This window comes from Diabrotica virgifera, chromosome 1 (genome assembly GCF_917563875.1).
Source record: "Diabrotica virgifera virgifera chromosome 1, PGI_DIABVI_V3a".
NCBI lineage: Eukaryota > Metazoa > Arthropoda > Insecta > Coleoptera > Chrysomelidae > Diabrotica > Diabrotica virgifera.
The window spans coordinates 18554003-18575829 of record NC_065443.1 but is presented as its reverse complement, the minus strand read 5'-3'; the positions used below and the strand labels follow the sequence as shown (position 1 = coordinate 18575829).

The following is a 21827-nucleotide window of genomic DNA, read 5'->3' as shown; positions in this document are numbered from 1 at the left end:
TCAAACAGGTCTGGGTGAGAATGAAAGAAGAGCTTTCTATGACCAATTAGGAGACGTCCTGAGTGATATTCCGTCAGAGGAGAAAGTTATAATAGGAGGTGATTTCAATGCACATGTGGGCCAAGCCAAGGCAGGATAAGAATCAATATAAGGGGGCTTAGGCTTTGGAACTACAAATGAAGCTGGAGATGATATGCTTGAATTAGCAACAGCACTAGATATGGCGATTGTTAACACATTCTTTAAAAAGAGAGAAACTAAACTTATCACGTACAAAAGTGGATAACATCAATCCCAAATAGACTATTTCATGATAAGGAAAGAAGATATACGTGAATTCAAGAACTGCAAGGTAATAGTAAGTGAGACAGTAAGCCAACAACATAAGCTGCTTGTTCTGGACATCGAAGTAAAAAGTGAAACTAAACCAAAATATCGGAGAGGATCACAAAAAATCAAGTGATGGATGCTAAAAGATGAGAAAGAAGGTCTATTCAGGGAAAGAATAGTTGAGAAAATATATGTTGGAACATGAAAGGAAGCCCTACGACAATTTGAAGAAAAATGGCCAGTAGTATTAGAGAAACTGCTATTGAAATACTGGGGAAAACGTCAGGAAAAAAGTTTGAGGATAAAGAGACTTGGTGGTGGTCAAAAGAAGTTCAAGGAAAAATAAAAAAAAATGTAAAATTATATAAAAAGTGTGAAGAGACCAGATCTAACACAGATCTTCAAAACTATATGGTCGCGAAAAAGGAAGCGAAAGTAGCAATAGCAAAAGCTAAAGCAGAAGCGTATTCAAACCTATACGATCAACTTGATACCAGGGAAGGCGAAACGAAGATAATATATAAAATATTCAAACAGAGAGCAAATAAAGCAAAAGATTTTAATCAGATTAGATGTATCCGAGATGAAAAAAATAAAGTACTAGTTCACGAAAGGGATGTCAAAAAGAGATGGAGAAAGTACTTTGACAGCTTATTAAATGAAGAATTTGACAGATAGCCTGTGGAGTCAACGGAGACAGTAGCAGCAATGGTCACCAAAATAACAAACGAGGAAGTGGCTCAAGCGCTTCAAAAAATAAAGAAAGGAAAAGCGGTAGGACCAGTTGATATTCCTGGGGAAGTATTGAAAGCATTGGGAGAGACAGGAAGAAGGTGGCTATACCACGAACATACGCCTGTTTTGGATTACTTCGACAACGAATATTTTACTGTGCAAAATAAGAAGAACGAAAGTAAATTGCAAATTACATTGTTGTTTATTGGAATAACTATTAGCGCCATTTACTTTTGTACTTCTTATGTTGCACAGTAGAATATTCGTTGTCGAAGTAATCCAAAACAGGCGTATGTTCGTGGAATGGCCATAGCAGGTTTATTTAATAGAATTATGGAAGTTGAACAAATGCCAGACGAATGGAGGAGCAGTATACTAGTACCTGTTTACAAAAACAAGGGAGATATACAGCAGTGTACAAACTACAGGGCTATAAAACTGCTTAGGCACACCATGAAAATATGGGAGAGAGTAATTGATAGACGGATACGTGAAGAGACCGACATATCCGAGAATCAATTTGGCTTTATGCAGGGCAGATCAACAACAGACGCAATTTTAATTACAAAGCAGTTGATGGAAAAATACAGGAGTAAAGAAACAAACGCTCTATATGGTATTCATTGATCTTGAGAAAGCAAATGATAGAGTTTTTGAGAGATTCTATGGTGGGCACTCAATAAGAGAGGAGTCCCTGGTGCATATGTAAGGATTGTGAGGGATATGTATGAGGGAGTAACGACTAGTGTTAAAACAGGTCTGGGAGAGACTGATAAATTTCATGTGAAAGTAGGATTGCACCCAGACTCGGTGCTTAGTCCGTATTTATTCTCATTAGTTTTGCACCAGATAACAGCGAAACTAGAGGGTAACGTTCCATGGTGCTTAATGTATGCTGATGATGTCGTGTTAATAGGAAATAGTGAAAGAGACTAAGAACAAAAACTGGAACAGTGGACACGAGCTCTGGAAGAAAAAGGTTTAAAACTTAGTAGGGCAAGGACAGAGTATTTGTAATGTTCATTTAAAGATGAGCCTAACTACACGATTGGAAACTATATCATTAAATAATAACCGCTGTAATTTTTGTTCTTGTATGTTTCTATTGGTCAGAGTATCTATGAATGAAGTAATTAATGGAAATATATATTTGCAATATATTGATATTTAGACGTCTCGGAGTCAAACTGTCACAGGAGAATTTTATAAAATTATCTGCTGTCACAGTGGCAGTTGCTAAACTCCTCGGATACGTCTACAGGTCTACAGGGAAACTAACAATATAATGTCAATTTATAAGTTTCTATTGATAATTTCCCACCTCTACAGTTTCATCTCTTTTTATTCACAACGTATTATGTTTTCCGTCTTTTGTGTTATTTCCCCGGTTACTGGCGTACTAATCACTATATAAAGACAAGCTATATTCTGATATTCTCCAATCAGACATGTCACGCCTTTAGGCGAAATTGACTAAGTTGGCCACTTTCGTTGATTTGAAAGATTTTTAAGTTATCTTTTTCGGTGAATGAATATTTTATATACAGAGAGAGTCTGTAATTTGGAATAAATTCAATATCTCAAATACTAATTGTTTTTTTGAAAAATGCTCAGAACTGTCGATTAGTATTTCATATTGTCCTTTTTGACATGCAATTATGATGTATACAGGGTGTCCCAATTTAGAGATATGACGTCATCGTTGATTTTCTTAAATGGCAACACTATAATTTTGATAGCTATTTTGATAGGGTGTATAAAGTTATACATAACTGCAAAATATCAAATTTTTATTCTCTACCATTTACAAGATAATAGAAAATAACAAAGTTATATCTGTAATTTGGAATAAATTCAATAATTAAAATAATAATTGTTTTTTTGAAGAATGCTCAGACCCGTCGATTAGTATTTTAAACTGTCATTTTTGACATACAATAATAATGTATACAGGCTGTCCCAATTTAGAGATATGACGTCATCGTTTATTTTCTTAAATGGCAATACTCTCATTTTGATAGGTTCCCTATCATTTACAAGAAAATAAAAAAGAACAAAGTTATGAAAAACAAGTAATCAAATAATAATTGAATTTAATTATTCCAATTAAGCAAATACTCATAATGTTGGCCCTCAAGTATTGTCAAATTGTCAATGGGCAACGTTATGAGCATTTGCTTATTTGAAATAATTAAATTCAATTATTATTTGATTACTTGTTTTTCATAACTTTGTTATTTTTTATTATATTGTAAATAATAGGGAACAAAAATTTGAAATTTTGCAGTTGTGTATAAATTTACACACCCTATCAAAATAACTATCAAAATGACAGTGTTGCCATTTAAGAAACTCAACGATGACGTCATATCTCTGAATTGGGACACCCTGTGTACATTATTATTGTATGCCAAAAATGACAATTTGAAATACTAATCGACGGGTCTGAGCATTTTTCAAAAAAAAACAATTAGTATTTTAATTATTGAATTTATTTCAAATTACAGATATAACTTTGTTATTTTCTATTATCTTGTAAATGGTAGAGAATAAAAATTTGATATTTTGCAGTTGTGTATAACTTTACACACCCTATCAAAATAGCTGTCAAAATGACAGTGTTGCCATTTAAGAAAATCAACGATGACGTCATATCTCTAAATTGGGACAACCTGTATACATTATTATTGTATGTCAAAAAGGACAATTTGAAATACTAATCGACGGGTCTGAGCATTTTTCAAAGAAACAATTAGTATTTGAGATATTGAATTTATTCCAAATTACAGACTCTCTCTGTATACGTCTGGATCACGCGTATGAAAAAAAAGGTGATTAATAGCAAGCTGAAAATTTGTTAATAGCTTAAGGGTGTCTAGTCGGACAAACTTTGATATAGAGGAACACTGGAACAGTGAAAGTTTTAATTGTAGAACTGGTTAAAAATTTGGAACGGTCAGATCACGAAAACGTCACATGTATTTTGTCCGACAGAACTTCCAATTGATTTGTTACCCTTTCATTAAACTCTCATGCAAAAATCAGGCTGCTATTTATCACGAAATGGGAATTATAATGAGTGGAACACGTAGAATATGTCAAATGACAGGAATTATGACAGGTGATAAATAGCAGTCTGATTTTTGCATGAGAGTTTAATGAAAGGGTAACAAATCAATTAAAAGTTCTGTCGGACAAAATACATGTGCCGTTTTCGTGGTCTGACCGTTCCAAATTTTTAACCTGTTCCACAATTAAAACTTCCCCTCTTCCAGTGTTCCCATATATCAAAGTTTGTCCGACTATACAACCTTAACCTAAATTTTCAGCTTGCTATTAATCAACTTTTTTTCATACGCGGGATCCAGACCTAATAGAGATATGCGAAGATGTGCGTGAAAAAGAAAGTAAGAGGATAAAAAAATGAATTAGTATTTTTGAATTTTTCATCTCTTGTCTCTTGTCTCTGCATTTTCTCTCTCCGATAAAAGAAAAATCCGTTTGACAATTATTTTAAAACATAGTATTGTTTTTAAAAGCTTTAGCTAATTGATACAATCTTTCACATTTCAGTAAAAACTACAGAGCAATTTATAAAACCACTATTCCCTCACAAATCTGAAACCAGTATGTAAGCTTAACTTTTTAGATTCAAAACAGAAGCGACATAAAATGGCCATAAAAAGCCTATTACTCAAAGTGTCTTTCTCTTCTAACACCACCAAAACAAAAATAAAGCTTTTCGAAGTCCCCGTCAAGTCTCTCCTAACTCTAACTCTCCTTTTCTGCCGGGGAAACCAATAAATTATGCTTTGGATAGATGTAATGGAAACTACTTGCACGAGTTTAGCCAAAGATAAAAATTTTAAAGAAAGTTTTTCTATTGCTCACGTTTTTATGTATAGAGATAACGAAATTATTTAAATCAAGACAGATAGAAGTCGCCCCTTGAAAATGATATTGCTTATCCAGAGGAACAATGACGTAAGTGCAGTTTTTTCCAGTTTTACATTAAATGTGCCAAAAAATCAGAATGTGCCATTTTTTCGGACGGAAAAATGTCATAAAGGTAGTACATTTATTGACCGCTGAGAAGTAGTTGTATCGTTGTCAAAATGTCAGTTGTCCATAAAGTGTCGAACAGAATACTTCGTTTATCTCGTTAATCTCAGAGAAATATCGGAAAATCAAGAGAAACAACAGACAGCTGTATCACGTTCGCCTATAAAATTTGATGCTGCTAAGAGATTTATGAAAGCAGCAGAACTCTTTACTTTTCTTTGAAAACCGGCTTCTATGTAAGTACAGAAAGATAAGACCTGGTCGGTGTAACATCGATATGGTCTAAAACTTGATTGTTTCACTGGAACAGCTTTGACGGATTATTAGGCTTATTCTGTTAAGTTATTCTTTTGAGTAATTTATATGTTATTTACAGTAAAGCAATTGGTCGATAGTTTTTTGGGTGGTCAGCTAGTTTATCCGGTTTTAGTACTGCTATATCTTTTGAATGTTTAAATTTCCTTGAGATTCGACCGGTCTGAACGATTTTTGTGAAGACATAGGCTAGGCAGATTTGTGTGTATTTCCCGCAGTTGAGTATACATTCAGGTCGAAACCTGGGGCTTTTCTTATAGAAACATCTTTAAGGGTGATGCCACTGAGTTTAAGCTTATATCAGAATCTGCTTTCCGTTGTTGACTTGTTTTACATGTCACATATCTATCCGAGTCAAGTAAACGTGTATGTCAAGTGTGTGTCAAGGCTCCCATGAATCTGTGCAAGAGTACGGAGCGGAGGTAGCAAATATGGCACGACTTGCGGAGCCCGGAGACCCGGAAAAGTTCACCTATTCACCATAAAGTTCTTTCTTCGATGGATTGAGCAATGTAGACGTCCAGCAGTTATTGCAACCAGATCTAGGATGCTGCCAAATATTTTAGGAGACCATTTTCGCTGCCTTGGATTGTAAAGCCACGATTAATGTGTTCCGCCATTCTCGCCAGTCCATCAAGTAAGAGGTGTTGACAAAATGGAAGATGACGGTCTAAATACATTTCCCCGGGTATTAGCTGCCACATTTGAGAAATACCTGGGCCCAGTAGCTGACCTTTGGCATGATTGCAGACAGCATACAAGATCACAGGACAGGAAATCGACCCGCAGGTAATCTACACAAGAACAACGCAGTTTGGATCTTCTTCTCTCAGTATCCTGTCCAATTATCGAACGTAGGCGATTATATTGGCAATAATAACTTTTATAGCGATACGCTTTAATTACTATTTTTGCTAAATTTTTAAACACGTTTCTTAAAACGAAATAACATTTAATATACAAACCACGTGCTAACAAGGGCCGTTAAGGGAATGTATCCCTAAGCAGATTGTATAAAATTAATGTTTATTTTCAAGGAAACACTAACAGATTCCGAGGCCAGATTGCCACGCTCTTTATGTCAACTTCTTAAAATACAGAAAGTTTTTCATCTTTTAAAACGCAGATGTTAGTAATCTATTGCCTTTTTAGCCATAGTGTAAAACCGCAAGCATGATGGCATAAAGAGTGTCGTGGTCTGGCAGTATCGACACAGCAGGCGAACGATTCAGACACATCCTCGTTTACAAACCCTTAAGAGATAATAAACGAAGCACGCTTGTTTACCCAAAATAAATAAATATATTATTTTTATTGTTTATACTAACTTTTAAATTGATTCCGTAACCTACCATCAGAACACTTTGTTTACAGCAGCTGTAAACAGATTAGCGGTGGTCTCTTGATACCACTCACGGATATTTCGGAGCCAGGATGTTATCCTTCAGCCTGGGCCTCTTCTTCCGGTAATCTTGCTTTGTATTATGAGGTGGACAAGTTTGGATAACCTAGTAGAACCCAAGAAAAAAAGGCCCACGTAAGGTACTCTACTCCAAGACTCCATATTATCAATGTCTACAAAACGACGAAGTAGGTAGTTGCAGTTTATTTTTCTAAGGACTTCTTCATAGCCAATGAGCAGGAAGATGTCGTAGAAATGTTGACGTCCTCCCAAGAAGACCATGTGATCAGAGGAACTTATCGATTCTGTCGGCGCGAAGTAGAACGCGAGGGCCAGACTCCATAGTTAAAAACCATAGAGAGCGGAAGTGGTGAAGAAACTTTAATTTACTTAAGTGTAGCTCACAGGTTTTGGTTTAATTTCTTTAATACGAATGATGACAATGTGCAAAGATTTAGCGAACTTACGCAAAAGAACCCTAATAACACCAAACATTCCATGTATGTTCCTAGAATGTACACACAGGATATTGAAAACATTCCTGGAATGTCCTCAAAAGCACAAGAATGTCCCCTAAATGTCCCAGGAATGTCCTCTGTCAGCATTTTAAACATTCCTTGAATGTCTTGTTGGAACATTCCATGAATGTCTACGAATGTTCTTTGAACATTCACAGTATATTTTTTATACATTCACTGGATATAGTCGCTGATGTGACATAATACCTCCGATTTGTTTTTTCATGAGTTTTGTAAGAGAGACTAAGAACTTTTTTACAGTCACCTCCAATTTTCATATGATATTTTTTGACATGTTTTATAGTAAATTCAACTATCTATTTACTACAAAACAGGTCAAAATTTACATGTGAAAACAAGAGATGACCCTAAAAATGGTTTTTCGTCTCCTACAAAATTCATGAAAAAGCAGATAGGAGGTATTGTCACATCACCGATGATATACCTACTAGAAGTAGGTATATGTGGCAATACCAAATAATACATCCTTGATAAATAAATATAAACATTTGTATTGCACAAAATCTTGTCTTATATTTTTTTCCATAATCATCACTACAATGATGATTCATTTTATTGAATTGTACATTACAATTACAATCTGGTCATAAATTACCAATGAGCAAATTTAATTAATCCTAAATTACTACTGTTCCTTAAAATGAAGAGCTTACCCCATAGCGTCTTTTATCTAATCTAACAATATCGTGCACTATTCTAACATACACAGAGGGGGCAGAGGTAAATTCCTCACAAACCAGTAGAACCATATAATCCCACAGGTATTTTCCTCACCAAGTTTAAGGGTTCGTATTAATCCGGTAGGTATTTTCCTCGCCAACTCACTCAGGTAATAAAATAAAAAATATAGATGTAATTTAAGAATGATTATTATGAAAGCATCCGAAATCAGAATAAAAGACATTAATTTCCTTACGTTGTAATAATAGTTTATAACATAGATAATGTGCAAAACGTATAACTTATTAAGTATTTATTATTTACTATAGTAAGAAACACACTTTACAAAATCCATTATAGTCATTTGATTAGACTGATAACTTATTATAGTTATTAAGGTACCAAGGGTATTATAAGGATAATAACGCTTGAGGTCAATAGTGTATAGACCGAGGGCCTTCGGCCCGAGGTATATACGTTGACCGAAAGCGTTATTATTTTATTATTATAATACCCGTGATGCCTTCAACGTTTAATCATCATCATTCTCTTTGCCTTATCCCTATGCGGGGTCGGCTTCCCTAATTGCATTTCTCCACACAATTCTGTCTTGGGTCATATCAATGTTAATCCCCTTTACCAACATGTCCTGCCTTATCGCCTCCCCCCAGGTCTTCTTTGGTCTTCCTCTCCTACTCCTTCCAGGAATCTGCACTTCAGCTATTCTTCGTATTGGGTGATTAACGTCTCGACGTTGAACATGACCGAACCATCTTAACCTATGCCTTCAACGTTTAATGTCCTACTAAATTATTCTTTATATGCAAAAAATTTGAATAAATTTTGAATTAATTAGTTTTCGAATAAGTACATTTACCAGAAATAGTCGTAACGTAATTGTGGTAACCATAGTTTTACTTAGAGTTTTATTTGTCAACTTGACAGTATTTAACTTTAACCCGTTATTTAAATTTAATAGGCGATAGGGCGTTATTTTTCTATAACACCCCCTTGGGCGTTATATCGTATTTAATAGACTTCAAAATAATGTCATTATTTGTCAAATAATAGACCAGTCGTACGTTATATTTTTCTCAGCTTACTTGCAGACTGCAGTAATAAAGAAAATTCATTTTATAGTTTGCATGACATTAAATCAAACACAAAACAATCTGATACGTCTTCCGGTTTTATATAATGTAAGGCCAAAAGTATGTTTGAGCCTACTTCAGAATCATTTGTACATTCTGATGTTAAATCAAGAGACTGAATTTTCTATACCAAGTATGGTGTGCTTAGGTGAAATCTTCAATAATGTATTTCAGTGTTTGGACACATTTGAATGATTGCATTATGTATAAATATAGCCTTTTCAAAATCCACAAAAACTTTACTATTAGGATTAAACTCAATTTCGAGAGCTTTAAAAATTTCTCATTTTAACAAATAGAAAAGATTTTTTTAAGTTTCTGTTTTGTTTTTGTTTGACAGTAAACAGTATAATAAAGAAATATACAGCAGGAAAAATGAAAGAATACCCATGAACGAACATATAAAACACGCTGTATTTTCCTGTCACCATGTCACACAAAAAATTGGCCAGCGCAAGTACATGTAATAATTATTGTTACATGTACTTGCACTGGACAATTTTCTTTTTGACACGGTGACAGGAAAATACAGCGTGTTTTATATGTTCGTTCATGGGTATTCTTTCATTTTTCCGACTGTAATGCCCATTAATTGGCCCATGAATAGTGAATAATTGCAAATAATATGTGGTACGGTAATTGTGCCATACATATAATATACGAGAGGGGCAAAATTATGGAATAAATTAATTTTCTCTAAAACGGACGATTTTGGAGAAAAACCCCGAAACAGGTCGATTTTTATTTTTAAATTACAATTTTTTGGCCTATATTTTCATAGTAGTAACGTCATCTAACTGTGCGTGATCACGTAATCAATGATTTTTTTAAATGGGAATAGGGGTCGTGTGGTAGCTTATTTGAAAGGGTGTTATATTCTCTATTCAGTAATATTAACATTAATGTAATTATTGATTGATTGATTAATTGCTTGATTGATGACGTCACTAATATGAAATATAGATATACCAAAAAATTGTGATTTAAAAATAAAAATCGACGTGGTTCGGGGTTTTTTGTCCAAAATCGTCCATTTTAGAGAAAATGAATATATTCCATAATTTTGCCCCTCTCTGTATAAAATTCAATTTTGCTAAAAATCTTATATTTGTTTCACATTCACAACTAAATACAGTTATCTTACTTTTGACACAATTTATAAAGGGAAAATTTTCCTCCTTGGTTGTTTTTTGAGCACAGCTCTTCACAAATTTTTGAACCTCATCAATATTGGAAGGAATAGGAAGTCGACCAGGCATCATTTTCGTCGATAATTATATATATTTTTTCTTATGTAACAGACATCAATCGTAGTAATTGTTTCAGGCAAATTAGCTGCAAGCTCTTGGCGAATGATTTTTGGCGGTTTTTCAGTATATTCTCTTCAGCTCTACGTTTACAAGAGTTAGAAACAATTTTTTGATCTATCTTCTGCAGATCTGGTTCATGATTATGTTGTAGACTACTTCTAGTTATTGTAAAATTTGCCCCAATAGTATTCAATTTCGCACTAAAAGTTATTTTATTGCCTTCAGAACACTTCTTCACTTTCTAAAACTTTCACCTTATAAAAAATAAAATTTTCAAATACCGAGATTACTTTCTATTAAACATGCCATTTTTGTCAAAATTCCAATTATGACTAAAAATAAAATACTATAAAATTAATTAATTAATTATTATAGGTACCTACTGTAATTTTATAGTAGATAAATAACTTCCTTGAATGCCTTTTAGTAAAATCTACCTGAAACAACCATTTCAGTTTTGGTGAGGAAAATACCTGTCGGATTATGACATACCCTTCCAAACTCAGGTATAAGACTATTTTGGTGAGGAAATTACACCCGCCGCACAGAGGCACTATGCTCTGTTTTTCAGTATCACCTATCACTCAAACTAGTCCAAAAGGAAGCCTTTTCCTCTTCAATTTTCTAGTTTGCCCAGTAGTATCGAGGAGCTGGATTTCCTCAATATTCTTGTAGGTACTTATGAAGTTGTTGCTCGTGACTTCCAACTTTAAAAACAAATCCAGCTGTAAAATATTTATGTACCTGAAAGCTTTAATATGCTTTTATCTGCTGCTTAGAGTAGTAACTGTGAGACTCCACCAGATATGTATAAATATCTATATTAGTAATTTGGTGGAATACACTTTACTGTAAAATCCAATTCTGACTGAATTGTATATGGATCTAAATCCCCAATTATTTTCAGCTTCAATAAATTTCTAAAACAGTAAAAGAAATAATGTTATTTGCTCGCAAAATTCATCAATACTGATAAATATCAGGGAAACATAAACAGTAAATAAAAATTGTTTCCCCTACCTTCAGCATCTGGAGTATCCAATAATAATTTCCTTAAATAATCACTTTGAATTGTGGTAAAGTTTATAAAGTTCACAAAATACAGCAAACGAAATCCAAATGAATCCAAAATTGACAAAATACGACAATAAATAATGAAAAATATTACAAACATAACATAACCTCTGTAACTTTTTGTATGCCAACTAGAAGTCACGTGGTTTGGATTGCCTGCCTAATACATAGATAAACGCGCGGTAAATTTGAAAATGAACGCAAATTGAATAGTAAATGGTATCACTTAAAATATAGTACATTGGTAGTATGTTCATAGAATGTCTTATGGTAACATTCCACCAATAATTTAATCAGATGCTCACCGAATGTTCCTTGAATGTCCAGGACATTCAAACATTAATAGAACGTTGATAGTAAATTCCTGAAATGTTTTGTGTTGTTAGGGAATGCATACAAAATACAACATCTTTATGTAAACAATTTAATGTCATAAGTCCCCCACTAAGACCAAAATCAAAGACTTTTTTATTTTATAGATAAAATAAATGCAAATCTCTGTAATTATCAAACATGCCTTTGGTTAATATCATAAATAGCTTGCATTTTTTGTTTCCTCAACATGCACCAACGGCTATAAATACACTTTTTTATCTCTCGAACGTATAGAGGCAAAAACACCTTGCACAAGTTGAAAATTTAGACCCCGGGGACCACAAATGGAGTTACCTAGTTCTGTATATATGTTTGTTAAGCAGCGAATTAGGGAGAGTTGCATGTAACCACAAACATTATCATGGGATGAGATGCTCGGATAAGAGCTCTTAAACAAAAAAGGGTTCGTGATAATTATATAAAAAGAGAGTTCGCTAATGGAAAGTAAATGTCCGGCATTTTAGCAGTTCCGTTAATTGCATGGGACTTCTTTCTCACTTGGTGATTTAAATTTAGATTCCGAGATCAGATTGTTATGCAAAATAGAAACAACCTGCTCGTTTAATATTTAAATGGTGTAAATATCAGAATGGATACATTATTCTGAAATATAAAAACAAATTAATTCTTAACGATATGTTTAAATAATTCGTATTCCAATACATCAACCGCAGTGCTCCATAAAACACTTGATCAAAATTTTTATGTAGTATTATTAACATATTAGAATTATTATTATTAGAATAGTTTAAACTTTGTAAAGAAAAGATGAAATCTCCCAGATGCAAAATTCTTTACTAAAAATAATAAATAATAATTTAAATCTGAAACTTTTCGTGGAACCGTTTCTGGTAACATCCTTAATCTCTGACTTAGACAGAGACTTATAAAATTATAAGACAACAGGCGACCAATAAACAAAGCGAAGAGGACTCTACAATATGCAGTGATATTCCTCCTTACTCGTTTAGGAAAAGGTCCGAAAGATTGTTCGAAGTAGGTACTCAAAATCTGAGTAAAGGTAAAAGTGAAAGACAGTTTATGTTTCTTTTCGACTCAGGGATGGCCAACCATCCAAAGACAGCTGTTTCTGTCTCTTCAGACGTCTGCCGTGGGGCTACATGAATTCTCTAAATCGAAACGAAACCAAACTGCGTATTTAAGGTTGCCTTCTACAGCCATTTCACTAAATTTTTTGTGACAATCTCCTATTTTATCGTATCTACTTCCAATTTATTCAATGTTTATGAATTTTGTTTTTTGCCTCGTAACTGTTTTCCACAGGGACATAGGTATAGGTATTGCTTCAGCGAAAAATAACCTCCATCCTTCCTCTTTAAAATGACGTTTGGCAGAAGTTTTGAGGATTTATAATTTCCGAAACAGGGTTTTTCAAAGTTTGCCGCTCACAGCATTTTTGGGCCATTTTCCCCATTATTTCGCAAACACTGTTTTTTAACTTTTTTCTACGCATTTCTAGGTATATACAATGGTACATTTAGTAGAAATAGAAGTCAATTACCTTTAAAATGGTCTATTGTATAAGGTTGTACGACTATTTTTAAGCAAGTTGTGTTTTGCAAAGTTTTATACATTTAAGGATTTTTGATATTTTTTATGATTATTTTTTGAATTTTTCATTATGACTCTTTTTCTTGTATATTTAGGTATATACATTGAAAAAATAACATATTTTCTTTATTTCAAAATGGTGTATTGCAAAAAATTCTAGGACCATTTTAAACAAGATATACGTAGTATATCCAAGGGTCTCCGTAATTTAAGAAAAATTTAAATTTTTTTTATTTTTTTCAACTAGAAGAATATAATTGCATATTATAACATAATTTTTAATTCCAAATAGCTTTTCTTAATAACACTTTTCGATATTGTGAAATATTAAGGGTACTTTACTCTTGAGAGAAATTCATATTTTTTAACATACCTCGTACAGTATTGATAAAGTTATATATCTGATGATTGTATCTTACGTTTTAAACTATGCAGAGCATTTTATAAAGAATACATTTTCTTCAAAAAGTTAATAATAAACAAGTTTTCCATATGGTTCCAACTTAGTGGGACTTGCACGTGTATATGTCACATTTTGAAAAAGCATATTATTATCTTGCTTAAAAATAAGCGTATTAAAAATAATATTTCTTTTTTATTGCACAACGTATATACTTAAATATACAATAAGAAAAGTGAAACTTAAAAAAATAAATGTAAAATATATCAAAAAACATTAAGGCCATGGTTACATAATTCGCAAATATTTTACGGCTATCCCTACTTTTTCTGTCTTTACACGGCAAATTACGTGTAGTAAAATTCACACTGGTATGGATATGTAAACATTACTAGAATGTCATTCTACTTGAAAATGTCATCATTAACTTAAAAGATGGCTTTTGAATGTTCTTGTATAACTGTTATTTGTATAAATGCAAATTATTAATTCAGTTAGTAAATGTGATAATTTTTTCACTAACTATGTATTCAGTGATTATAATAATTTATATGTACAACAAAAACTAATACTCAATCGAGAAAAGAGGAAAAGTGTTAAAGTGATTTTTTAATAATATACTGTTACTATGGAACGCTTATAATTTTGAACATCCTTAGTAACAAAATACTTGGATCACAGAATATATTATCGTGATGTATTCTCTGTTTGGATATTTCACTTCACGTCTTAAATCAATTATTTATCAAATTCACTATATATCAATAATATTTAATCAACAACTCAAAATATTCCCGATGCCATGTCAAATATTTAAAATTGTCACTGATTGACACTGTCTGACTGACAATATGCTGACAATATTCTATTCGACTGAGTGCGTTGTAAGATAAAGACAGATTTGGAAAATATTACCACGGATATTGTGTTCATTTTTTTCAAATCTTGAAAAAACCAATAAATATTTTTGAAAAATTAAAACGCAGAATGAGAGACTAAATTATTGCCGAGGACCGAAAGTCCCTTAGAATAAATAAAAAGTTTATTTTGAATCAGATATTTGAAATTAAAAAACCCCCTAAATTTTCTCTTAGTTTTTCACCCCTGTAACTTATTAAAATAAACATTATATAAGTTATCAGGGACTCTCGACCCTCGCTAATAACGTAATCTTTCATTCTGAGTTTAAATTTTTCAAAAATACTTATTAGTTTTCTCAGGATTCGAAAAAAATGAATCCCCAATTTGAATAGCATTGCAGCCGAAAATACGTACCCATCCTCTTAAAAGTATAAAACTTTGAAAAACCATATCTTGCTTAAAAATAGCCACACAGCGTTCTACAATAGACCACTTTAAAAGTAATTGATTTTTCTTGATAGGAAATGTGACATTGTATATACCTAAAACTGCGTAGAAAAAAGTTACAAAACAATGTTTGGGAAGTAACAAGGAAAATGTCGCAAAATCGCTGTGAGTGGCGAATTTTAAAAAATCATATTTTGGAAAATAAAAATCGTAGAGACTTCTACCAAACGTCATTTTAAAGAGGAAAGACTGAAGCTTTTTTCTGTGAAGCAATACCTATAACTGTATCCCCGCAGAAAAATGTTATGGACAAAAAACAAAGCTGCTTTCTTTTGTGTTTTTTCTTGATATTCTTTTGAATATGTTTTTGTAAAAAAAAATATTTTTCACTTTAAAATGTAATATTTCAATAGTAGATTTAACCTGGAACAATTTTCCTGTAGATGTGTTTGCACCAAAAGTGCACAGAGCTCCCCCTAATTCGCCCTGTGCCTAGGGACTAATTCACCCCTTTCTCAAAAACGCACCTCTTTAAATGATAGCACTCGGCGGTTTTTTCATATTAAGAAGCCATTGACTATATGAAACAATAAAACCCCGTTAACTTTGTAGTTCCTTTCTAAAATACATAATTAATAGCCTAATTAAATTGTGAGATACCACGAAATGAAACTAGTGGAGGTGGGAGATTTCGCGATAAAACTTTATATAAATTTACATTCTACTTATTGTTTCCCACTTTTAGTCGTATCGGACGAGTTTGGCAACAGCCACTGTCACAGTGACAGTTTTAGTTGACATACTCCTCTGATACGTCTAAAGGTGACAAACAATAAATAGAATGTAAGGTTATAGGTTTTTATCGCTAAATCTCCCACCTCCACCAGTTTCATATCTTTTTATCTCACAACTTAATGTTTTCCATCTTTTGCGTTATTTTGTCGGTTATCATAGCGCTCATCAATGTATAGTAGAATTATAATCTGGATTTTTGTTAGATGTAATAATGTTTTTTAGATATAATATTAATTTTTATTTCTCTTGTTGCAGGATGCTCGTATCCTGGCACCTCATATCACCGAGCCTAATAATTTTGTGGTTATGTTCAACTGAATCGCTCTGCCCCGAGTCCTGCTACTGTAGACAATCAGAAAAGGGCCAAAGAAAAGTATCGTGCGTCAAGGGAGGCATGCGGGACCCTCTTCCAGTCTCCGAAATCGACCTCGGCATGGAGGTTCTCGAGATATCAGCTCCAAAGGATAATCCCAATACCTTGTCAATCAGCCCCATTTTCCAACAATTTAAACGTTTGGAGGAGATTAGCATTAAACGATCAAACATCCATCAAATCGGAGTTCATCCATTCTGGGGAGTACCTACGATACGCCTTCTAGATTTAAGTCATAATAACATCAGTGCCGTGTACGATCATAACTTTCGGGGGTTAGTGAATTTAGTGGAATTAAATTTGGATTTTAATCGGATCGAACGACTGTCGGTGGGAGTGTTTAAACATCTAACGGAATTGAGAATGTTGACCTTAAAAAATAATTTAATCAGTGATTTGGAACCAAGGATATTCTTAAAATTAGTGAAGCTGCATATTTTAAAATTAAGTGAGAACAAGTTTACTGAAGAACTTAATCCAGAAGTGTTCAAAGATATATCGGTAAGATTTTTCTTTTATTTTTAGGGGAAAATATTTTAAAAAGATTCTGACACTGTTTTCTTACAGCATGTATAAGTATGTTATGTTTGTATAGGATTAACCCACAATTTTCCAAACTTAAGGGGTGACTACATTGACCTCGATCTTGTAGGCAAATAGCCATGCATTTACTTGAAAATTCTCAGTGTATTATTTTTATTCATCCATTCATTCATTAAGCATCAAAATCCCTTGGGATTATAGCTAACGTCATGGCGTTTAAAATCCTATTCTTGGGTGAGGTGGATTAGTCCTCCGTCATTTTATAGCTTGCTGTGTGTCTTTGCTGTTCTCGTGACTTTTTTCCATTTCTTCTTGTCCTTGCACTGAACTTTCCAGTCTTTCACATGCATTGCTCTTATGTCTTCTTCTACATCATCCAGCCCTCTTCTTCTGGGTCTTCCTCTATACCTGGACTCTAGTTGTGTCCAGTTAGTTATCCTTCTCAACATATCTTATTGTGGGCGTCTCTGTATATGTCCTATCCATTCTAAACGAAGCGATTTTATGTATCTGACTATGTTTTCTATCTTTAATTCAATTTCGGCATTTGTTTTCATTCGTATTTCTCCCTCTCTTGTTACATTGTGGCCCAGTATTGTTCTCATTATTTTTCTTTCAAATTTCAGAAGACTATCTTCTTCTTTCTTGTTAATCGTTGTTGTTTTCATCCCATATGTAACAACAGGACTTATTAAGGTCTTATATAGGTTTATCTTGGTTCTCTTGCTCAGGGTCTTGCTTCTCAGCAGATTTCTATTCATTTCAGTTCTCTCTTTTCCAGTTTTCCCTATTGTTGCTCCCAGGTAGCTAAAGGTGGATACAGTTTCAAATTTATGGTTCTGTGTTATTAGATATTCCTGATTTGTTGTGTCGTCCTTCCCTAGCGTCATGTATTTTGTTTTGTGCTGGTTTATCTGTAGCCCTATTCTCTTCGCTTCCCTATTTAATTTTTCAACGGCTTTTGTAAGTGTCATCTTCTTCTTCGCTTTTATGACTAGATCGTCTGCATATGCTACTAGTTGAAGTTGATCTGTAATAATGTTTTTGTTTGCAAAGTTTGTCCTCCTTATTATTACTTCCAACATCAGGTTAAATAGTGTCGGTGAGATAGTGTTACCTTGTTTCACGCCTTTGTTTATATTGATTTCGTTAGAAGTTGTTCCGTTGAAGCTGATCTTTGCTGTGGTGTTCTTTAGGCTCACTGTTAGCACATGTCTTAATTTTTCTGGGATTCCAAGATTCTCTAGATCCTCCATAATTTTCGGTCGATTAATTGTGTCAAAAGCGCTTTTGAAATCTATGAATATTAGGTGTATTTGTCTGTTGTATTCTCTCGATTTTTGGATTATTTGCTCCACTGTATGTATGGAGTTAATTGTCGATCTTCCCGGTCTGAACCTAATATTTGGTATTCTCCTAATATTCGTTCAGCGCATACTTTAAGTCTCATGTTTATGATGTTTGCAGTGGCGTAGCGTGAGTGTCGGCCGCCCGGGGCGGAAGACAATTTTGCCGCCTTCTTATTTAGGTATTTTAATTTATTGTATTACATTATAGAGAACTTTTCGGCAAGAACAGTCATCATTATTTTGCATTATACAGGTTGGATTTTAAACAAAAAGTTTATTTAAGTTTTACAATCACGTTTATTAATACAAAAATTATTTTACTTTAACCAATTAGATATATTGATATAACTTAGGTACAGCTGGTTCCTAAAAAAACTGATACGACTCTTAGTAAGATTTGATCATTTTGAGCAGTGTATTTGATTTTTCTGACATTATATTATATTTATTATGACAGACAAATAATAAAATAAACAAACAAACAACAAACAACTAATTACATAATATGTTAATTCAAAATTGTAATAATTATTAAGTAAAAAAAAACAAAAAATTGTAATAATTATTCATAAACAAGTAATTTTTGCTGCAGTTCGGTACCTAAGATGCGATGCTTTAATTCTGCCCCAAGTTGTTGTCTTTCTTCCCGGAAACTGTGACATGATTCTTGCAGTTTTCGCATGTTCAAAAGGATTCTCTTCTAATCTCTTCAAAAGCGTATGATCTTTATGAGCGGTAGATATTTTTGTTCTTCCAGATCCTTGCTTTCTTTAGAGAGTTTCTTGTTCTTTCCATATTTTATTAATATTAAAAACTATTGTTTTGCTTACGTTAAAATGGTTCGCTACTGCAGATAGTGACCAAACATCTTCTAATTTCGTTACAATTCTTGCTTTTAGTCCTTTGCTAGCATGTGAAGCCATTTTTTGAGGTTGAACAGAATAAATTATCTAACAAATTTTAAGATTTAGCAGTGACAGTGACATTATGTAAATAATAAGTATTTTTATCCTTCAAACAAAATACACTGCTCAATTTTCTACAAAATACACTTTAAGAGTCGTATCAGTTTTTTTAGGAACCAGCTGTACCTATCACTTATGTAAGATTAGGTACACCTTGATGATCGAAAAAATTAAATAAAATAAATTTTTAATTAGAACTAGAACGATACTGTAATGTTATATTTTATTTTTAGTGAAAAGTAATATGAGTATTTTTGTTAGAATTAAAAACAAAACTTCCGTCTTCATTTAAAAAAATTATACGTATACTTTTTTTAAGAGCAACATCTTTTATTGCACAATCACACACCTCTTGCTCAATAAACAAAATAGCCAAATTAGTTAGTCTTAGAGTACTCATTGTCGATCTTAAATGATTTTTAATCATTTTCAATGTTGGAAAACTCCTTTCACAGCTGGCATTGCTTATAGCAACTATGAAAAATATTCGGACTTTATTAAAATATTCGGCAGAGTATCTTCCAGCTTGGATTTAACAATAAATTTAAATAATTCAAGTGAGTCTGCATTAATCAGTTTCGTTGCCTGTAGTAGCAACGAAAGTCCGCAGTCGAAGTTTCTCCAGCTTGAAACCCTGCTCGTCAATTTCGTCAGATGCGTAGCCTAGATTACATTCAGTGTTGTTGCTGTTGAAAATTCTCACGAACTTCTACAGTAACTCTATCTAACGAAAAAAACAGCTTTCGTTCATTTTTCCGTCATCGAAAATATGCTTTCTTGTTATGCGCCTCCGAGGTTTTATGGAAACTCCAAGTTCTTCACACATATTTTTGCATAACCTACAGCGCCATTTGCCCATTCCTCTCTTTTCTCTGTCAATATCATCTGCAAAGCATTTACTTTCTGAGCGCACAATCTTATGTCAAGTCCCCTTGTTTGTAAATATTTTTGTATCATTCACTTCATGTAGCACCGGTTGCCACAGGCCCAAAAAACAATGAAAGGAAAATGATTACATCGAAACTAGTAAAGCACCTGCATCTATTCTAGTGTTTAAGCTTTCACCTGCCTCTGTCAGTTTTTCCAAAGTAACGAGAATGTCTTTGTAATGATGCCATGTCACATTTACGGCATAGCCTCTTGCACTCCACCGCGTGTCTTGAATCCTTCTTTTGCCTGTAGCTGCTATCAGAACTTCCCAACGATGTGTGGATGAGAAAAAAAAAGACTAGCAACGTTCTAAAGTGCCGAAAAAAAGTTGTGCTGATTGTTAGTCATAAACGGGGAATAAATATCATTCAAAGAAAAGGAATTCCCCGAATTCGTCACAAAATAAGTAAGGAAAAATTCCGTGCTCCTTTTAATCGGTCCGAATTTGCAGTTGCGATAAAAATATAAAGTGGTTCAAATATTTACAAAATATTTTTATTATTTATTGTTAAATTTTGCCGCCCCCTAAAAAGTGCCGCCCGGGGCGGGCCGCCCCTGCCGCTTCCACTACGCTACGCCACTGGATGTTTGCTAGAATTTTATATGCGGTGTTCAATAAAGTTATTGCTCTGTAATTCTCGCACTCCTCCCGATCTCTTTTTTTATATACAGTTACTATTATACCTCTGTTCCACTCATCTGGTATTCTGTTTTGTGTCCATATTTGTTGTATTAGCTGGTTTATTTCTTTATGTAATTCTCTTCCTCCGTATTTTAATAATTCCACTGCTATTTCATCTTCTACTGCTGCTTTTCCGTTTTGGAGGTTTTTAATTTCTTTTAGTACCTCTTCTTCTGTGAGAATTTCTACTTCGTCATTACCTTGTATTATTGGTCTTACTTCTTCATCGCGGTGTGCTTCCTCCGTAGTGAATAGCATTTTTTTTAAATATTCTTCCCATATTCTACTGATCTGTTTGTCTTCAAAAACAGTTTCTCCTTTTTGGTTTTTTAGTCCTCTTGTTTTAATGCTGGTGTTATTTTTTGTTGCTCTGACTTTTTTGTAAAATTGTGATATTTTATGATTTTTCCTGTCTTGTTCAATATCCTCCAGCTTTTCATTTAACCAGTCATTTTTCTTCTTTTTTTCTGGTGCGTTGGCTTTGTTTCTCGCTATTTTGTATTCTTCCCTATTTTGTTCTGACGGGTTGTTGATCCATGTCATTCTGGCTGAGTTTTTTAAAGTTCTGTCTGTTTCGCAGTCTTGATCGTACCAGTTTTTATTTCTTTTGTTGTTTCTTTCTTTCCTATTACTTCGTTTGTTTTTTCATTTATTTTGCTTTTTATTTCTTGCTATCTTTCGTTTATATTTGTTATTTGACTATTAAGGTTGGATATTTTTTCATTTATCTATTGTTCGAATTTTTCTCTTGTTTCAGTCTCTTCTAATGCTCCTAGGTTCCATTTATTAGAGTTTGTTTTAGATTGATATCTTTTTTCCGTTTGAGAGCGCTCATTTTTTTAGTACCAGTGGTCCGTATCCGCATTTGCTCCTCTGTAAGATCGTGTGTCCAATGTTTTTTGTACTAAGTCTTTGGTTGCTCAGACGTGATCGATTTGATTTTCACTACCAGACGGG

The 21827-nt window shown here is 33.4% G+C and overlaps 1 protein-coding gene across 1 annotated transcript in view; it reads left to right on the top strand.

Annotated features, from left to right (window-relative positions):
- The first annotated feature begins 6097 nt into the window (after nucleotides 1–6097).
- The window catches only part of LOC114330277 (carboxypeptidase N subunit 2-like), a 32291-nt gene continuing 16561 nt past the window's right edge, over nucleotides 6098–21827 (top strand). The window contains exons 1-2 of the mRNA XM_050653638.1: nucleotides 6098–6231; nucleotides 16284–16902. Coding sequence (XP_050509595.1) covers nucleotides 6098–6231; nucleotides 16284–16902 — 753 coding nt within the window. The remainder of the gene's footprint in view (nucleotides 6232–16283; nucleotides 16903–21827) is intronic.